We start from the raw sequence: 20,584 nt of genomic DNA on the forward strand, positions 1-20,584 counted from the left end.
TCAGTTTAGAAAAGGCTGTGTGCATATGCAGTAAACAATGTAGCTGAAGTTAAGGAAGATTGAGTAGAGAGTCTTATCATAACATTGTTTTAGAATTACTTTTAAACTTATTTTCTTTTGTTTATTCTAATGTAATTTGAGTCTGGCTTAGTTTTGAATTTAAACTAGCATAGCTGGGCATATTCTTATATTTGGTAACTAAATTTTGTTGACTGATTATTAATGTCATCTTTCCGTCGAGAATTTAAGGCTGGAGTGTAGCTCAGTTGATAGAATGTCTGTCTAGGGTATGTGAAGTCCTGGGCCTGATGCTACATGCCTCTAATTCCACTACTGGGAGATGGAGGCAAGAGGATCAGAAGTTCCAGGTCCTTCTAAGGAGTTTGATATACGTACTCTATGATTTATGTACCCTATGATATATCTACTCTATCTAAACAAACATTTTTTTAAAAAAAACTGTCAGAATCCAAATCGAAAATGTTTCATGCACTTTTACTGCTTAGACCAATGAACATATGATTTCTTTAGTTTCAACCCAGTAATTTAGGCTTGTGACAGTTTACTGTGATGTACAGAATTAAAAAGTCACAGAGGGTCTCTGATGCTAAGGTGTGAGAGAGACTGTTTATGTCGCTTAGGTCATCTAGTAGATCATGAAATAGTCTGTGTAGCCAGTCAGTAAATAGCTGTAAGGGCCGTGTGCTCCTTTTGTGCCTTTTCCCAATTGTTGATAATATGTAAACAAAAACTACAAACCCAGCGGCAGCTTCAATCTGGCACATTGGACCAATCTCTGCTGTAGAGAATTTTGTAATTTCTAAAACTGAAAGCTAAGGTTATGTATGACAGAACATTATATATATACAAGAGAAGTTTTTCTTCTCTGAATATATTGCACAAATCAGTGTCCCAAGAAGGTAACCATAGTGTGAAGGAGTAGGTACCTAAGTAGTTGAAGCATACTTTTTAAATAGTGTTCTTAGGACTACTTAAATTATTTTATTATTACAGAATATACATGTATATATTTCCTTATTAAAATTATTATTTTTAGTCTTGAAAAACAAATCTACTGTTTGAAATTTTCACCAATTCTGATGTTTTCTTTTTCGTATCACTGTTGGAAGGCTTGTTATAAAAAGATGTGACATGTAACTGGGTGGTGATTTTATTACATTGAATTTGTCAGTAGACAAATCAAGTTGGTTTTTTATTGTTTTGTTTTTCAAGACTGAGTTTATCTTGTGTGTATGTAACCTTGGCTGTCCTGGAACTCACTGTGTAGACCAGGCTGGCCTTGAACTCAAGAGATCAGCCTGTTTCTGCCCCCTGAGTGCTGGGATTAAAATGTGCGCCACGGCCGCCTGGCTAGTTTGGTTGTATAAATTTGTACAATTGGATTATGGGTTCATAGAAAGAGTTCTCTAGTTTTTATGTTCTGTAGAATTCACATTATAAATGCTTAGAAACAGTGCCTGTTGGTGCTAAAAAATTTCAGTAAACGTCATTTATGGTTGTGGCTAATATATTAGACATTAAGTCTAGAATATATTATTATTCTCAGAGATTCGTCAGCGAACTGCAGCTCAGAGAAACCTTTCCCCAGCACCAGCGAGCTCTAATCAGGGCCCTGCTCCACAAGTTCCAGTCACTCCTGGGCCTTCAAAGGATGCATCGGCTCCAGGGGGACCTCCAGAAAGGACTGCTGCTCCAGCCTTACCCAGGCGCCTTGGATCCCCTGCTACTTCAGTGCCTGGAATGGGTAAACACAGCACTTAATGTTATTTACAGTTTATATTGTTTTCTCTGGTTACCAATAAAATGGGCCATTTTCAGACAGTATGGAAATGGCATTTCATTTGGAAATAGCAGAGCAGTTATCTGATTAAGCAGGAGTTCCATATTCAATTAGCTATAACTCTTTACAGCTGGCACCTTGTGATACCAAACCTATTTCTTGAGCTCATTTAACTGTTATGGCTTCTTTGTTTAAATGGCAATAAAACTTTGTAGCATTCTGTAGTCTACAGTGTAGCATTATCTTTTTATATTCAATTCTTAGAATGGCTCTAGATTTATATATGGTTGGGATAGAGGGGAACACTTTACCAAGTACTTATATTCTTTGCTAATTCCTCATATAGACACTAAAACATGACAATTACCATATTTCAGGAAAAATATTCAAGCATTGTAGTGCCTGATATACTTTTGTAAATATGAGCTAGTAGATTTTTTTCTCCTAAGTCATGGAACTATAGTATTTTCTGATAGGCTTCTTTTAAGTTCTATTAAGAGTGTGATTGATCTGTGGATTTTATCCAGTGCTGTAACATATGGCCAGCCACTTTTTATTTTTTGAAGTGTGATTAGGGCAAGGAAATCTATTCATTGCTTTAGCAGATGACATGGTTTGTGTAGATTTCCATGTCAGATTATTAAGTAAGAGTAAACTGTATTTTATTTATGGTATTTAATTCTAATTGAATTACTTTAGCACTTCATGACTAGTTGCTACTTTCTAGAGTAATGATTTTGAGAGTAGACACTACTTTAATCAGTTGGGTATTTAGAGCATTTATTAAATAGAAAAACCCCAATGTTATTTATGGTAGATTTTTTTGCTTGCATTCCTATAAAAATGCAGCTAAGGTTTTAGAAGACTAGGAAACTATTGATTTACAAGGTAAGAGAACTGACTATGAATGGAATTCATAAAAATCTTAGTATTTAAAATAATTTTAATACCTTACAATTTTATGTGTAATGATAAAATGGTTATATATTTGTGAAATTGAGACAGCTTAATGGGCTGAAACAGTTCATTTTTTTAGTTGTTTTGTAGGTGATTTGAGATACCCATAATTTGTAAATTCAAATTTTGTTTGTTTAAGAACCGAAGACTCAGGTAAGAGTCTTTGACTCGCAGGCAATTTAGCCACGTATATAGTTGTAAGGACTATACTGTCTAGTATAGGGCTATACAAGCAACTAGCTTAAGTTCCATGTGCATGTAAATAAAACATGTTTTGCATACGTTTCTAATTAGCTTCTATGAAAATACTGTTTATATTGTATATTGCCAAAAATGTGAATGAGTTAAACAATTTATTATAGAGAAAATTAGTAATTCATTTTTCTATTCCAACATGTTTGTGAGAGAATCAATTTAATGTATATTACCACAGTGCTCCCATATGTTTGAAAATTAATAAGCAGCAGGTACTTGATAATTTGCCAAACTGTAAAAATGCCCAGTATTCCTACAATAATTGCTTTTGATGTTTATTATTTACTGTTCCCCATGACATCATGAGTATTAAGATGCATTATTTTTAAAGTTGCCAAGTTTATTTAATCAAGTTATTACCAAGTTTCAGGAAGCCTAAGATACTTGAATGAAATCTTTTGTTTTATGTATCCAGATTGCTTTGTGGACATGTTCACTTTAAATATGTAAAAGTAAAATACTCCAGCCACCTAAATTGATATAAATGCTTTCAAAATCTAATTTGAAAACTGGGAATGTAGCTCAGTGGTAGAATGTTTGCCTAAGTACTGTATTAGCTACACATATATTTTTATGTTTCCTTTTTCTTTTTAGTTCAGCTAAATATTTTCTAATTTCTGTTTTGATTTTGCTTTGCATCCTGAATTAGTTAGATATTTTTAAATGCTTGGTGAGCTTTAAGATGTTTTCTGCTGCTGATTCTAATTCTTTTGTAGTCAGAAAATATACTGTGTGCTGTTTGGATCTGATTAAATGTATTGAGGCTTGTTTAATGACCCATTATGCCATGTCTTGGTAACTGCTTTCTCTCTGTTTGAAAAAAAAAAAACTATGTATTTGTTCTCTAGGGTAGAGCAGTTCTAAAAGTCCATTAGATAAAGCTGGTGATAGTGAGTGTTCAAGTCTTTTTTTCCCCCCTGATTTTTTTGTAGATTTATTTATTTTTAATCAATTATTGGTAACAAAATGTTAAAACCTTTAATTATAATTTTTATTTGTCTATCTTTTCTTGAATTTCTGTTAGTTTTTGTGTTATGGGTTTGACGTTCTGTTATGATGCACTTGGATGTTTGGCATGGTTGTACTTCAAGGAAAAGCTGTATGTCATTATTCATTTGTGGGTGTGTGTGTGCATGGGTGTGCGCATGGGTGTGCGCATGGGTGTGCGCATGGGTGTGCACAGGGGTGTGCCTGTGGGTGTGCACATGGGTGTGCGCATGGGTGTGCGCATGGGTGTGCACAGGGGCGTGTCTGTGGGTGTGCACATGGGTGTGCGCATGGGTGTGCGCATGGGTGTGCCTGTGGGTGTGCACATGGGTGTGCGCATGGGTGTGCGCATGGGTGTGCACAGGGGCGTGTCTGTGGGTGTGCGCATGGGTGTGCACGTGGGTGTGCGCGTGGGTGTGCGCGTGGGTGTGCACATGGGTGTGTCTGTGGGTGTGCCTGTGGGTGTGCGCATGGGTGTGTGCATGGGTGTGCACAGGGGCGTGTCTGTGGGTGTGCACATGGGTGTGCGCGTGGGTGTGCCTGTGGGTGTGCACATGGGTGTGCGCATGGGTGTGCACAGGGGCGTGTCTGTGGGTGTGCACGTGGGTGTGCCTGTGGGTGTGCACATGGGTGTGCGCATGGGTGTGCCTGTAGGTGTGCACGTGGGTGTGCGCGTGGCTGTGTGCATGGGTGTGCACATGGGTGTGCCTGTGGGTGTGCACGTGGGTGTGCGCGTGGGCATGGAGGTCCGAAGACAACTTGCGGGGTTAGGGTCTCTCCACTGTGTGGACTCCAGAGACTGAACTCACGCCCTCAGGCTTGGTGGTAGGCACCTTTACCCACTGAGCCATCTTGCTGGTCCCTAGTTCTTGATAAGTTGATGCCTTTGTCTTTGTGACCTTTATAGTCATTTAAAGTTTCTTATGCTTAGTGTTAGCATATTTTTGTATTTTACTTAAAGTTTATTTTTCTAGTTTTTTTTTTAAAGCATGTTCATAGCATATATATATTGAAGAGTTGCCTCTTTGTCCCGTCTGAGCCTGTTTCATCATGCGGTGCTGACCATGGTGCCGTGACTGTGTTTGGGTTTGAGCTTAAACATTTGGTGGGACGTGAGCTCCTTTGTCCCATGCGTGTGCTGTCTTTTCTCCATTTGCTCTTTCCCTTTGAAATTTTTGTGACTACATTTAATCTTTTTTCACCGCCATATTGTTTGTAACACTTTTGACATGTGATTTTAATGGTTGTGCTGATATTTAGTAAATACCTCTAATCACAGTTGTTCATGTGATGTGATACCATCTCACATATAGTTTTAAGGATCTGACAAAAATACAGTTAACAATTTCCCTCTCTTGGCTTTTCCTTTTATTTTACATTTTACTTCTATACATATTATAAGTCTCACAATTATTTTTTTATTTAATCAGTTATGCAGTCTCACTATGTAGTCTTGGCTGGTTCACAGCTAAGCCCAACCTTCTGTGTTTGTGAGCCTAGTACCCATGGAGAACAGAAGAGGTGTCAGATGTTAATGGGACCGGAGTTACAGATGGTCCTGAGCCTCCACTGGGTGCTGGCAAACAAGTCCAGTTCCTCTGCAAGAACAGCCAGGGCTGTGCCGCCCCTGCAGCTTAGATCTACTTTTTGGTTTTGTTTGTTTGTTTGTATTTTTGTTTTTTTATACCTGTTGCCACTTCCTTTGGCTTTAAGGATTTTTAAAAATTATTCCTGTAATGTAGTTTGGCCAATGAATGATTTCTTTATTTTAAACATTTGGAAAAAGATCTTATTTTGCCTTATTTTTGTTTAAAAAAGATATTTATGCTGGATACAGATTCTAGTCTGACAGCTTTCATTTTCAGAACGTTAAAGATAAGTTTTGTTTTACCCTGCATCTGATTAAAAGTCTTCTGTCACCTTTTTCTCTATAATGTACCCCTTTTGGCCTATTATTAAGCAGTTTGTGTGTACAAAATAGTGTGTCTTATGTTTGGGATTTGTTAAGATTCTTTTATCTGTGTCTTTACAACTCAAATTTGGAAAAAGTTATATACTATTTCTTTAATTATGTATACCTTTTTCGTTTCTCTACAGAACTGTTCAGTGTTATATAACTTACTGATTCCCCCCTCCCCCCCGCTCCCTTAATTTTTGGTCTATTTTGTTACATTTTATATGGTTTTTATTGCCATGTCTTCAACTGATACCTTTTTTATAATGTCTAAACGTCTGTTTATTTCATCTGTGGGTTTTTTCATCCTACACATTGTAGACTTCTGTCAAGTTTAGTGTTGATACTTGTAGTTTGTCTCATGTCTTTTTTAGCACACCTAGATTCTCAAACACGTGGAAGTGTTTTAGTATTTTTCCCTACTAATTCAGTCACATCTGAAACAATTTTTTTTCACTGTACATTATACTTTTGTTTGTTTGTCTGGCTAGTACTTTTTGAATGCCAGAAATGGCAGATTTTATATTGCTGGGTATGTTTCTTCTTCTTCCTCCTACCCACCTCCCTTTTTCTACCTTTTTCCCTCCTTCCCTCCATCCCTCCCTCCCTTCTTCCCTCCCTTCCTTTTTTGAGTTTTTTTTTTTTTAACTCTAGTTCTTGGAAACAGGCAGTCATTCTGATTGTGTGTGAATACTGTTTTCTTTAATCTTTTGGAGATTTTTCTACTCTGTTTTTTAGATACATGTGCTGGTCAGTAATCTGCTGAGTGTTTTGAGAGGCCCTCTGTAGATGCTTAAGTGTAACAGGCTTTCTATTGGGCCACCAACAGCTCCCAAGACTTACTAGTTATGAATGCTCAGTCTTAGTTTAGGCTTGTTTTTGGCTAGCTTTTTAAATTGAAATTAACGTTTCCTCTTCTACATTTTGTTTCAGGCTTTTTACCTTTCCTTCATTCTTTATGTCCTACTTTGTCTCCCTCACTCTTTGCTCTCTGGAGCCTAGATTCTTCCTCCTGCTTATTCATTCTCTCTGCCTGCCAGCCCTCCTATCCCTCACTGTCTAGCTATTGGCCATTTAGCTTTTTATTAGACCAACCAGGTGCCTTAGGCAGGCAAAGTAAAACAACAACACATGTTGCTATAATTAAACAAATGTAAGACAGCTTTACATAGTTACAGTAATATTCCACAACACTTAAGTGCTTTTCTTTCTTCATGTTGCCCCCTTCTCTGGCCCTGTCCTGAGTTTGAACTGCATCTGTTTCCCCAGAGCCCCAGTGCTGTCTTATCAACTCTGGTGACAACTGTGTTCACCTCCTACCTCTGTTTAGAAACTGACTGTAAGCAAAAAGCTGGGGCAGTTGCAGGGTTTGTCTTTTTAGTTTTCTAAGGGAAATTTAACATATATTGTTTGATGCACATGTTGTTGATTTTTAATACACTTCCCATATTTCTCACAGTCTTTGGGGAAGGTAACCCTGATGTCTTACTCTGAGTCCAAAGTGGAAGTCTAAATTACTATCATAGACTTTTTAGTAGATTTTAATAGTATAGTTTATTAAACATTTCATGCTGTGTAGAGATTTATAAGAGTTGGTATTTTGTTTTGTTAGAATCTTTCAACAAATGTTAAATATTCTAACACAACTGAATCACTTTGGTAGTTGAATTAAATATTGTATATGTATTGTATACACACAAATTTCTTCTGATTTTTATTTCTTTGCTAGGCCTTCATCCTCCAGGTCCACCCTTAGCAAGACCCATTCTCCCCCGAGAACGAGGTGCTCTGGATAGAATTGTTGAATATTTAGTTGGTGATGGTCCACAGAACAGGTAATGTTTGCTGCACTAGTAGATAAAGGAACATAAAAAAAAATTACTGGCCAGTATATGTGTATATTTGTGATATTTTGTGGCTTGTAGTTGTTATCATTTTAAAGAAATTGAATTATTTTTGTTCCAACTGTTAAAACTGAAGAGAGGAAAAATAGTACAAACCTGGTAGGTTAATGAGAAATGGAATTTTTTATATGTATCACTGTTGGTGGTGGTGATGGTAATACTTCCAATAGTAGTAAAAAAATGTGCATTATTTAGCTCTTACTATTTTTCAAACGTTTTTCAGATTATTGTATTACTTGGTCCTTACCATAAATCCAGGAAGGTAGTTATGAGTGTGGAAAGCATTTGTCATTGTGTAGGCTTAAAAAAAAAACTCTACTTTCAAAAAAAACTTCTCTAGTTAGTTTCATAAAGGGAGCATAGTTTAATGCTAATATAAGTTGTATGTTATTCAAAACAGAATGATCTGATTAAGCCAACCATCTGATTAGAGACCAGAAAATGAGAATGAGGTTTAAGTATAACTGATAATGAGAAAGGTACAGGAACCACATCATAAAAAAAGTTACTATTGGTGCTAATTATATAGAATTGAATGTATTTATTTTCTGTAAGGGTTTTCAGTGTTTCTTCTTTATCTTATTTTTTATAATATTTATTGTGACTCTCTAAGAAAGTTCCATCATATCCAGCCTTAATAAAACACAATTTGGAAGTTTTCATCTCCAGTAATAAATCATTGAGAAATTTAAGTGTTTTATTGCTAAACTTTAAAAAAAAAAGATTTATTTTTTTATTAATTTTGAAATTGTCTGTGTATATTAATGTAGGTACACACAAGTCAGAACATGACTCCCTGGAGTTGGAGTCACAGATGGTTGTGAGCTGCCTGGTGTAGGTGCTGGGAATCAAACTCAAGTCCTCTGGAAGAGTAGTATATGCTATGATCTTAACTGCTGAGCCATTTCTCAAGCCCTCAATTTCTAAACTTGTTTCTGTTAACTTAGGATATATTCAGTTGTTCCTTAGTTTATTTTCAATGTCTTGTATATATAGATGCCCATACATACACATCTATTTACATGTGCATATATACATTCAAATGCTTTATGTCCTGTTATTAGGTGCCGGGGAAAGAGCTCAGGGTCTTGCACATGCTCAGCAAGCATCCTATCACTGAGCTATACTCCCAACTCAAATCGTATTTCCAACTGGTTGAAATTTTGGTTTTGGTTAGCTTCAGCTTTTGCTTAAGGAGTGTTGTTAATGATTTGCTGACATTCATTTATGATGGCAGAGTCATCTGTATTTGACATGAGTCACAATGACTAAGTGGCCTCTGGTGAACTTCATCTGAGTGTAACCAGTGTGTTATTTCCCTGTGGTGTAGGTACGCTCTCATATGTCAGCAGTGTTTTTCTCACAATGGCATGGCTTTGAAAGAGGAATTCGAATACATTGGTAAGGATTTTTGGATAGTTAGGTTTAAATATTTTACTCTTAAATGCATCATTCTCATCTACTTCCATGTAATATTTTATTTTAGGTACTGCCTGTACATATTGACCAGATACATTGTCTCCTTGTTTAATACTAAAAACAAAGGAGAAAAACTAATGCAATTCCTTTTTAGAATGCACAGCCTCTAGGCCAGCTGTTCTCAGATATTCTGCTACCCAGACTCATCTACAGGGAGTCCGATTTAATTCCGAGGGTGGGAGCTAAGCATTAGTGTTGACTTTTAAGATCACCAGTTATTTTCATATGCAGCCATTATTAAATGCTCACATGATAAGTTTTGCTTTAGAAATTTAACATACTACATCTTCTTAGACAAGATTCTGGGTCTTAAAATATGTAATTATTCTATTGACTAGAAATCCAAGTTCAGTCAAGTATTTAAATAATTATGTAGTTTTGCTATTAAACTGTTATTTAACTTGTTACATATTTAAGATTAATATTTGAATTCTCATATTAATCATGCAGTATGCATTAAAATTAATGTTGATTAGCACAGCTATTAATGATAGTAAGGTAGAAATTCAGAAGTTATAAATTTTAACTTGAGTCTGATTATTTATAAAAGTAATCTTGTGAATTATCTGATTAGTTCTTGAAATTTGTTTTTCTTTCTTCATTTTTAAAAACTTCTATGTAGCTTTTCGATGTGCCTACTGTTTTTTCTTGAATCCTGCAAGAAAAACCAGACCTCAAGCTCCGCGACTTCCAGAGTTTAGTTTTGAAAAGAGGCAGGTGGTGGAAAGCTCAAGCTCAGCTGGCCCCATGTCATCAGAAAGTGCACCCTCACCACAGAGCCAGCGCAGTGAAGGTATGACTGTGCTGGTGAAGTGTTTGTCTGGTAGCGTGCATAGCCTGATAACAAGAGCACAACACTTGTAAAGATGAGGGTGGGTTAATTTACCAAGTTCTTCAGCATGCATATGTCAGCTGTTGCACTGATGGCTTCTGTGATTGATATGATGTGTTTCAGTTTTCCAATGCGGATCATGTTGTGATCGCAGCACTTAGCACCAGCTGGCTAAGCATTGTTTATGGAGTGAACTCTTCTAAAGTCCAAGAGACTCGACTAGGGATGCTCTCATGGAATCCCTTTGATGTGTCACAATGAAGCACTGAAATTAAGAAACAACTGTTCTAAGGGCAGAATATTTAGAATATATGTGGGTGGAATAGGTGTGCGGCTACCATTCAGATGGTAGAGATGATCAGAAATCAGGAACCTTAGGATTGGAAAGTCATCCTTGCATGTTTTGGACAACTTGGTTAATATTAATAGCACTTTTTCATTTGGACAGTTTATTAGAAGTCCATGAGCTTAGCATCATCTGTGATAAAGGAGTCACTTTGTTGTATAGCAACAAGATTTACAAGATTTACTCGTGTTTTAGAATTATTCTTGCAAGTCTATCATAGGAACTCTGAAGGTAGTTCCCTGGGAACTTGAGCAGTTGGAAGTAGAAAGCTGCCAGCGTTTCTTGTTAGTAATGTTCACTCACTTCCTGTCACTCATTTCTAAATTAGGAACATGGCTAAAATTATGAAACAGACCATAAGATTTTGTTACTATTGCCTAGTGTTTAAATACATCCTGGAAGCTCATAAATTAAGTAACAATTATCATTCATATACATTTGATTTATTTTTCATAAAAGCATTAGAATTGCTTTAGCTGGGTTACATGAAGCAGTGAATTTTTTAGATATCAGAAAGTTAGTATGAGATTCAAGATTTTTTTTTAAACTTTGAGGAATGAACCTGAAATATGTGTGGAATTTGGCTTGGCGTTTGGCTTACTAACAAGTATCAAAGCGAACATGAATACAGACAGCTGTGACTGAGCCTGTGTACTTCCAACGCTGAGTGAATGCATCTTCGTCTCCAAGTCTGCAGCATCAACTCCAAACACAGTGTCAACCTTTTTCTTTTGCTTAAGTCATGCTCTGAGCTGCATGCTGACACATGCAAACCATCTGCCTTGGCATTGTGACCTCTTGGAACTGAGAATAAAGGATTTTATACTGAAGATGCCTAGAGGAAAGACTGAAGTCCCTTCATGAGTAACCATGCTTATGAAAGCTAAAGTGAATGCTTGAAAGCCAATAGTATTTTTGTTTGATTTTCTTTTTAAAGAGGAAAAGAAAAAAAATACAACAAAATATAAATCTTGATAATGGGTCCTATTCTTTATTTCTTCTGCTAAGGTCAAGCTGGATAGTTAGCAAACAACACAGCCATACTTTTCCTTCTCATCTAATCTAGGAGGAACAGTCCCTCAGATGTCCCATTTTGTATCTGAAATCTCCGGAATGAAGTCTAACTGGCTCAAAGTGAACCCCAGTAAGGTAATGTTAATAGGCGAAGACTAAACTTGAGGCAGGGTCTGGTGACTCCTTAGTACTAAGAGCTGAAGCAGTAATTCCATCTTGTAAACGGCGTTTTTAGAGTAGTAACTTTTCGTACTTCTCTTTGGATTCATCAGAGTGGCCGGCCACCTTTTTTCTTGTTGTTTCTTCAGAAGACGAAAACTTCTCCAAGACTCCTCTTGCTGCACGATGACATAGTTATACTGGATCCTATAGCAAATGATGCCAAGTATTTCTGATGAGCAAAGAGAGCTGCATATATTTTAAACAGTGGTGGATAGATTGAGCTATTAAGTAAGACAGTATGATTTCAATCATCTCTGGACTAGTAGTCAATAGAGCTGGAGGATTAAAGTTCTGATCTCTAAATTCATTAGGGTTGTAGAAAATTGAGGACTGGACAGAAATTTTGTTTTCATTTTATATTTTTAAAGCATATTGAAATAGCTCCTTGAGCAGGAACTGTACAGAGAATGTTGTTGAATTTACAAATACACTGAGAAGGTAACTTCCTTCTGAAGTTTTCTTCCAGCAGATATCAGTAAGTATTTCTAGAAATGATATAGAACTAAGATTTTTTTCCTCCCAGTCTATGTCACGTGTCTTTGCAGCTAAGTTTTTTCTGGATTCTGATATTAGAAGAATTCACACTTAGGGTGAGGGTTTTAAATTTTCTGTATCACTTTTCAGAAGAACATTGGAATCTAATTTCACCAAAGAGACCTAGAAGAAGTCGTGTTAATCCTTGAACTTTTTTTTCTGTACATCCAGATACTTTGATAACAGATTATAACAAAAATACAAGAAACTAGTGGTATTAATTGCTATAGTTCTAAAACTATACCAGGTATGACATACCAACAAGGACTTGCTTTTAGATTACTTATTTTCTTTTATGATAAAATGATACAATACATAACTATATAAAAAATTAACTCTGCCAATGGACATTGAAGTGGTTGACTGGTTTTTCCTCCCCCCAAAACTGAGGTCAGAAGATGACTCAGTGAGCAAAAGCCCTTGCCATGAAAGTTTGTTGAGCCACATTTGGTGCCTGAGTCTCCATCTAGGTGGAGAGAGAGCGCCAGCTCCACAGTGTTGCCCTTTGGCTAAGGCACGCATGCCGTGGGATATGCTCCTCTCCAACACTGAAAATGCTGCTGATGAGGGAAGTCCTTCCCAAAATGCTTTGTGTCTAAGATTCTAGTCATGGACGCTGTAATCAGCGCAATGAGGTCTCCACATTATTGTGTGAGTCTAGTGCTGCTTTCTTTGCTACCATATTTGAAAAAAAAAATAGTTTCCATTACTCAGTTATGATTATCTAGGGCCTAGGTCATTGCTTTAGTTGAAAATATCTTTTATTCACTCTATGATATGAAAATTCTTGGCTTCTATCTAGTACTGATAGTTAAGTAGACTTTATAAAATATGAAATTTGGTAATCTGGTATTATTTTTTCTTTTATGCAGAATACTGTTACTATTAGGTTCTATTGAACGAATAAGAATTTTGTTTTTATTCCATACTTTCTTCATCCATTCACCCTTCAGAAAACAAAATTCTTATTCGTTCAATAGAACCTAATAGTAACAGTATTCTGCATAAAAGAAAAAATAATACCAGATTACCAAATTTCATATTTTATAAAGTCTACTTAACTATCAGTACTAGATAGAATGGATGAAGAAAGTATGGAATATATACATATTAGAGTATTACTTAGCAGTAAAAAACAAGGACTTCTTGAATTTTGCATACAAATGGATGGAAATAGAAAACACTATCCTGAGTGAGGTAAGCCAGACCCAAAAAGAGGAACATGGGATGTACTCACGCATATTTGGTTTCTAGCCATAAATCAAGGACATTGAGCTTATAATTCATGTTCCTAGAGAAGCTACATAAGAAGGTGAATCCAAAGACAAACACATAGGCATTCTCCTGAATATTAACCTTCATCAGGCGATGAAAGGAGACAGAGACAGAGACCCACATTGGAGCACCGGACAGAAATCTCAAGGTCCAAATCAGGAGCAGAAGAAGAGAGAGCACGAGCAAGGAACTCAGGACCTTGAGGGGTGCAACCACACACAGAGACAATGGGGATGTTCTATCGGGAACTCACCAAGGCCAGCTGGCCTGGGTCTGAAAAAGCATGGGATAAATTTGGACTAGCTGAACATAGCGGACAATGAGGAAGAATGGGAACTCAAGAACAATCGCAGTGTGTTTTTGATCCTACTGCACGTACTGGCTTTGGGGGAGCCTAGGCAGTTTGGATGCTCACCTTATGAGACCTGGATAGAGGTGGGCGGTCCTTGGGCTTCCCACAGGTCAGGGAACCCTGATTGCTCTTTGAGCAGATGAGGGAGGGTGACTTGATCAGGGGAGGGGGAGGGAAATGGGAGGTGGTGGCGGGGAGGAGGCAGAAATCCTTAATAAATAAATAAATTTAAAAAAAATCTTTAAAAAAAAAAGAAGAAAAAAAGAGAATTTTGTTTTTAGTGTTTCTTATGATGCTCTATGATATTTTACCATTTGATACTGAAAATGTTGTTGGTTCCTGTGTATATGTCAGACTCCTCACGATGTTTCAACATTTGTTTATGTTGAGCTTCTGAGTATTTTTTTATTTTGTGTAAGATATAGATATAATTTGATCTTCTGATTCCTTTTTCCTAAACATTTCCACCTAATGATTTAGTTTTAGGTTATTGCTTCATAATGAAACTCATAATTTGTTTAACTGAATTGTTCACTAGTGATAAATAACTATATAATATTCTACATTTTGAATTTTAACTATTTTTTTAAAACCTAGTTATAATCTAATTGAATTATTTATTGAGTCATTCTTATGACTTGGGATGAAATTCATGCCTTTGTTCCTTAAATATACTGACCCGAAGGAAAATGCCTTCTTTACAACCTATGTACTTAAAGATTGAAGTTGCCAACTTCAGTTTAATGATGAGGAGGGATATGTACAATGTACATGTATAGTGAGCACTATAAGAAGGCCAAGTTTTGATTTCCCCACAAAGAAAAAAGAAATTATTTTGCTAGATTATTTAGTTTTCTTTAAGAGCTAGGATAAAAATCCAAAGCTAAGGCCTTTTTTATGTTTTTGCACATGTGTGTTTATAGGTGAAGCAGTAGTGTTTTTATTATACAGTTACATGGTTTTGAGTTTGTGACTTCTAGCTGAGCTGAGGCTCAGCCTAAACAGTCAGTTACTAAGTGCTATTATTTGGTAGAAAAACACTGCTGTTTTAGTAATTTTAGAGGGAAGGTGGTGAATAGGAATAGGAACCAAAACAGATTGATTTATCATTTTTGTTTCATCATATTTTGGTATACTCTTTTTGTTTGTTTTGCATTATAGATACTAAACCTGATTTGAATTATTTTTTCTTGCATATATAATCAGGTCATTCAGGTCACTATCTTAAGTCTTAGTCTTTTGGTATCTTATGGTCAAATACTAACAATTTTTTTTTCCTTTGGTTTTTCGAGACAGGGTTTCTCTGTGGTTTTGGAGCCTGTCCTGGAACTAGCTCTTGTAGACCAGGCTGGTCTTGAACTCACAGAGATCCGCCTGCTTCTGCCTCCCGAGTGCTGGGATTAAAGGCGTGCGCCACCACCGCCCGGCCACTAACATATTTTAAACTGTTTTATATTACCAAACTAATTTAAACTGAAGCTTCATTAAACAAAACAAAACAGTTTTTGTTTTTATTAGGATAGGCAAATGATGTTTTCATAGAAATTGGTGCTTTGGGGATTGTATGTGGTCTTACTATAATACTGTAATGTTTCAATGTAGAATTGTTCCATATCTGTTAATTCTGTGCACCTGGTCTTTTAGATCTTGTTTGTATGGTTTCCTGTAAGGTGGAATTGACCCCTCAACATCAAATGCTGACTAGTTTGCATTGTAGGTGTATAACACGCCAGTTCCTTTTCAGTGTTGCTCCCATCAAGATTGGTTTTACAGATCAACCCCAGAGAAGAGAAATACTTAGAAATAGGCAGTTTGGTTATTTTCAGTTTCTACTGATCATTTCACAGGTTTTTAGTTTTCCATATATTTTCTGAAATATAATTTTGACTGGAGACTGTGTCATATTTTCTAGTTATAGAGACACATGGTATTTCTTTGAATTCATGTGTTATAGGTGTTTAAAATTCCAGTTCCATTCTGTGTATTAGCTTTTTATACAAACGTAGAATTTTAAAATTGGCTTTGACTTGGTAAAGTTTTTAAAGTTAGTAATATTACAAAAGTTTAATATAATAAAGTTTGAACCTTGACCTCTCTGCTATTGTATTTTGTGTGTTAGAACTTAACCAATGGTATGTGCCTATGCTCACTTAAACGTGGTGTTAGTGGGTTGTACCCTGGCTATTAGCTTTTGTTTTGTTTTGTTTTTGTTTTTTTTAATATTTATTTATTTATTATGTATACAATATTCTGTCTGTGTGTATGTCTGCAGGCCAGAAGAGGGCACCAGATCTCATTACAGATGGTTGTGAGCCACCATGTGGTTGCCGGGAATTGAACTCAGAACCTTTGGAAGAGCAGGCAATGCTCTTAACCACTGAGCCATCTTTCCAGCCCCTAGCTTGCTTTTTATTTTATTTTATTTATTTATTTTTTTTATGGCTTGATGGGTTGGTTTCAGAAGGCTTACTAAACAAATGACAAATTTCTTGCTGAATAAATACTGGTTTATGGCTAGAGAGTAAGGAAAACTGTGACTCTTTTTTTTTAATTTATTAGATTTTTTTTTTAAAATACTAATCCAAATTCCCACTCACTCCTCTCCTCCCATCTCCTCCACCCACTCTCCCACCCCCCCTCTAATCCTAAGAGAGGGTAAGGCACTTTGCTTTGTGGAAGGTCCAGGGCCCTCCCTACTACATTTATGCTGAGCAAGGAATACATCCAAAGAGAATAGGATCCCAAAAAGCCAGTACATGCAGTAGAGATGAATCCCAGTGCCTCTGCCAGTGGCCCCTCAGTCTGCCCCAGCTGTCAACCACAGCTGGACTGGGAGGGAACAAGCATAGGCCCAAGCTGTGACTTAAAATTCCACTGTGAATAAATTCTGTGAGGGTTGAATTACAAATGGTTGGTAACTCCTAAATTTTCTGCAGGAGAGGGTGATTGCTTTTGTAGCAGAAGTGATTTGTATATATCCATAGAGTTTTGTAGCAGAAGTGATTTGTATATATCCATAGAGTTTTGCTTGCCCTTTCTGCCCTGCTAATTTAACAAAACTGAGTGACTCATTGCTTTTCTTCCCATGGTGCAGCAGTGCCCTTTAAGTTCCGTATGATAACAACCAGACTTCTATAATTGTGTCACAAGTATCATTTATGACCATCCCTCACTGCTTTGTGTGATTGCTACTATTTGGATTGTCATACAGTAAGATATTACTATATGGATGCCCCTAATGGTGGAGTCTGAGCCTTTTGTTTCTGAGGAGAAAGTAGTTGTAACTAATCCTGTAGATGGGCATCCAGGATATAAGTTTTAGAAGATAATACTTTAAAAATATTTTCCAAATTCTGACAAAAAAGTGTGTTTGTGTTTATTAAAACCAATGTGCTTAAACCATACATTTCTAGTACTTTTACAATGGTGTGTACATAATACTTATCATTTTCTTACAAAACTATTTATTTGTGAAATTTTGGCTACATGTTACAAGGACTTTTACTAGACTCTTAATCAGGCTGGCCTTCCCCCAGATTTTTTTGGATCAATGACATTTGAACAATTTTGAGCATAGCAAATTTTGTCTTTTGCTTAGCTCATGTGGTTTAATTACTTTTCTGCTAGCAAGAATATTAAGTTTATTATATATAAAAAAGGAAATGCCTTAAAGCTGGATTTTTATCTTTGACTTGAAAATTAGGTGACTCCAAGCTCTCACTGCTTCTGTCACTCACTCCCCCACCTCATTCTTTAATATTTAAAGGATTTAAGAAAGTTTAATCAATTTTTATTACTAAATTATTATTATTAAGAGATTTAAATTAAAAATAAAAAATAATTAGGATTTAAAGGGAGTAAGTTCTCATGTAGGGACAGACTTTCTGTGTATAGACAGAAGGAAAAAGACTGTTTTTTTTGTCCTAGCACAGTAAAGTATGGAGCATATTCTAATCCCTAAGTTTAAATAGCGGGGGGGGGGGGGGGAGAGTCTTGGACAGGGATAAAGAGAGACAAGACATAGAGTTGTAAAGGTGGATCTTGACTTCTCTCATTCTTGAATAATGGAAATGTATAATAAGGTCTGTAGAGTACTGCCTGCATATACACACACATACATACATACATACATACACACACATACATGCTCATGTGCTCATCACAAAAGCATAATTTATACATTGTCCAGAGTGTTAGGAAAACTATTTTCTGTTCAGGAACTTAGGAGATTGTACATTTATTTTCTAGACTCTCACCTTATTGTCCTAGTTAGGGTTCTCTTGCTAATTTCATGGAAGAAATAGTTTATTTCACCTTATAACTTCCAACTTCCAGGTCATAGTCCATCTCTGAGGGATGTTGGGTCAAAAACTCAGGGCTGGAAGCTGGAGGCCGGAACTGAAGTAGAGACTAGAGGGTGTGTTTACTGGCTTGCTCCCTGTGACTTGCTCACCTTGGTTTTATGTTTTTTGTTTTTTAATACAACTCAAGGTCACAGTGTGCAGGCCTCTCCCACATCAATCATTAATCAAGAAATGCCTTGGGGATGTGCCTTACCCTCTTTGAGGAGTAGATGGGGGTGGTTGAAAGGAAGTAGGTGGAGGGGAGGAAGTGGGAACTGGAATTGGTATGTAAAACGAAAAAAGATAGTTTGTTTTCTTTTTTAAAAAAATAAAATAAAATAAATTATAAAAAAAGAAAAAGAAGCCAAGCTAAGGCTAGGCATTCATAACTAAGAAAAAAAAAAAGAAGAAAGAAAATAGAAATGCCCCAAGCCCACAGGCTGATCTGAATGAGGTGGTCCTTCAGTTCAGTTCCCTTTTCCCAGGTGACTCAAGTCTGTGTCAAGTCATCAAAAATCAATAAATTTACAGTATCTCATCCTGTTGGGCCTTGAGTTTTGGACACTGAACTTGCCGATGTATCTTTAGAAGCCTGTTGTGTATGAAAACATGGGTTTATTTCTGTCAATCACTCAGTTATACTCATTTCTAAGTGGTGTGCTGTAGAGTTAAGTGCTTGCTGTGGAAGATGTAAGAGGTAGCATTGGACCATCCTACTGTTTCTTAGTACATGTGTAATTTATCTCTGATTTTGCCTTATTTAGCACTTTTGACATTTGGCTATTCCTGAAGTCTTTTGTCTTTCTCTTTTCAGAATCTTTAGAAGAACAAGATGTTTCTGATAATAGTACAGAGCAGAGAGATGAAAACCTACCAGTGGCAGAGCAGACAAGCCCAGTGAGTGAAGACACATCTGGTTCAGAGGAAGCAGAGGAGCAACAAGAAGAGACTGAGACCGAGGAAACGCCAGCAGATGAAGCCACGTCAGCCGTGCTCAGTGATGATTCTGTTTCTAATGTTGAACCAAGTGGAGAACCGTTGGTGACATAGTAGTAATAATTCCACGTGCCTTCAACTGGATGTCTGTAGTCTTGTTGATGTCAGTTATTGCTTTTCTTTGCGGTACTCAAAAATTTGCCTTTTAGATCTATGCTTAATATTATTCAAATTCAGATTGCCTAGTGAGCTCAGTGTGTTCAAGTCCTGACTACTGGGCATTGAATGTAAAAGCACGTGGTGTCAGTGAGTGTGCAGAGACCCACGAAGCTGTTAGGTACTTTGTGCATTCTAAAGTTTAAACAAAAAAGCATTTTTGTTTTCTACGTCTATAACTTGTAAGTAATACCCATTTTGACATAGGATTTTTGGCTAGGAATAATTTCTTTAATAGTGTTAAGGATTGAAACATAATTAGGATTTTGAATTTAAAATCATTAAATTTTAACTCCTGAGATATTTGCCAGTGGGTTTAGGTGTTTACATTAGGTGACACTGAAAGCTGTAACCCTGATTACATAGGCATCGGTACGAACTCTCAGTAAGATGCACCAACAGTCAAGGGCAGGGTTTCTTTTGATGTCTTTTCCTTTGCAGCTGGGCCAAAGGCACATGATGTATATAGTTAGTTTATGTTTACATATTAACAGATAGGAACTGCGTCTGCACTTGGCTGTACTTGAATTCTTGGTATTATTTATATTTGTAAAATAATGATATATAAATGAATTTTTTCATGTGTGTGTTTTGTTAAGGAAAATAAAGATGACCTGGCAATGTTTTTTCTTTGTTAAATATCTAGACTTCTTCACATGTGTTTTGATGGATGACCAGCTATCTGAAAAATAATTTTGGTAGAGAGAGTTCATTATATGATAAATACATATAATGTTTTGGTTTTTCATTTAGACTTTCAAATTCAGAGAAATAAGATAGTGTTTTTAATCAGAAGGTAAAATTTTCTGATTTTGAGATGCGTTATGGCATTTGTACTTTTAACTGTGAGAGACAAATACTTTTTTTAGAGTAGGCAGTTAAGTGCTAATGAAGCTTACTGGATTGAACATGTATACCTAGGATCAGGTGGGGAGAATTTTGATATAGACTAGTTATTCTTAAACACAATATGATAGTTTGTTCTAGCTTCCTTTTATGTGTCTTCTCCAGTATTGAAACACCTAGAAGTGAAGTCACTATGCCAGAGGAGAGACATGCTGGCATAGTATATCTGGCTAATCTTTTTGGTTATAAATGTCTATTTCAATTCTATATACTTTTTATCTTTTAAAAGTTTATTTTTATGATTTAATATCTCATCTGACATATATTAAAG

At 36.3% G+C, this 20,584-nt stretch overlaps 1 protein-coding gene across 2 annotated transcripts in view; it reads left to right on the plus strand.

Moving 5' to 3' along the window:
- Lnpk (lunapark, ER junction formation factor) overlaps positions 1-20,050 on the plus strand; it is a 54,861-nt gene extending 34,811 nt beyond the window's left edge. Inside the window, exons 9-14 of one of the 2 annotated variants that reach the window (XM_075984852.1) lie at positions 1,568-1,765; positions 7,684-7,789; positions 9,189-9,259; positions 9,960-10,130; positions 11,582-11,664; positions 19,070-20,050. In XM_075984852.1, coding sequence (XP_075840967.1) covers positions 1,568-1,765; positions 7,684-7,789; positions 9,189-9,259; positions 9,960-10,130; positions 11,582-11,664; positions 19,070-19,078 — 638 coding nt within the window. In that variant the 3' untranslated portion in view covers positions 19,079-20,050. The remainder of the gene's footprint in view (positions 1-1,567; positions 1,766-7,683; positions 7,790-9,188; positions 9,260-9,959; positions 10,131-11,581; positions 11,665-19,069) is intronic. The other variant, XM_075984851.1, reaches the window with a different exon arrangement.
- The last annotated feature ends 534 nt before the right edge of the window (positions 20,051-20,584 follow it).

Source organism: Microtus pennsylvanicus, chromosome 9 (assembly GCF_037038515.1).
Source record: "Microtus pennsylvanicus isolate mMicPen1 chromosome 9, mMicPen1.hap1, whole genome shotgun sequence".
In the NCBI taxonomy this organism is placed as follows: Eukaryota; Metazoa; Chordata; class Mammalia; order Rodentia; family Cricetidae; genus Microtus; species Microtus pennsylvanicus.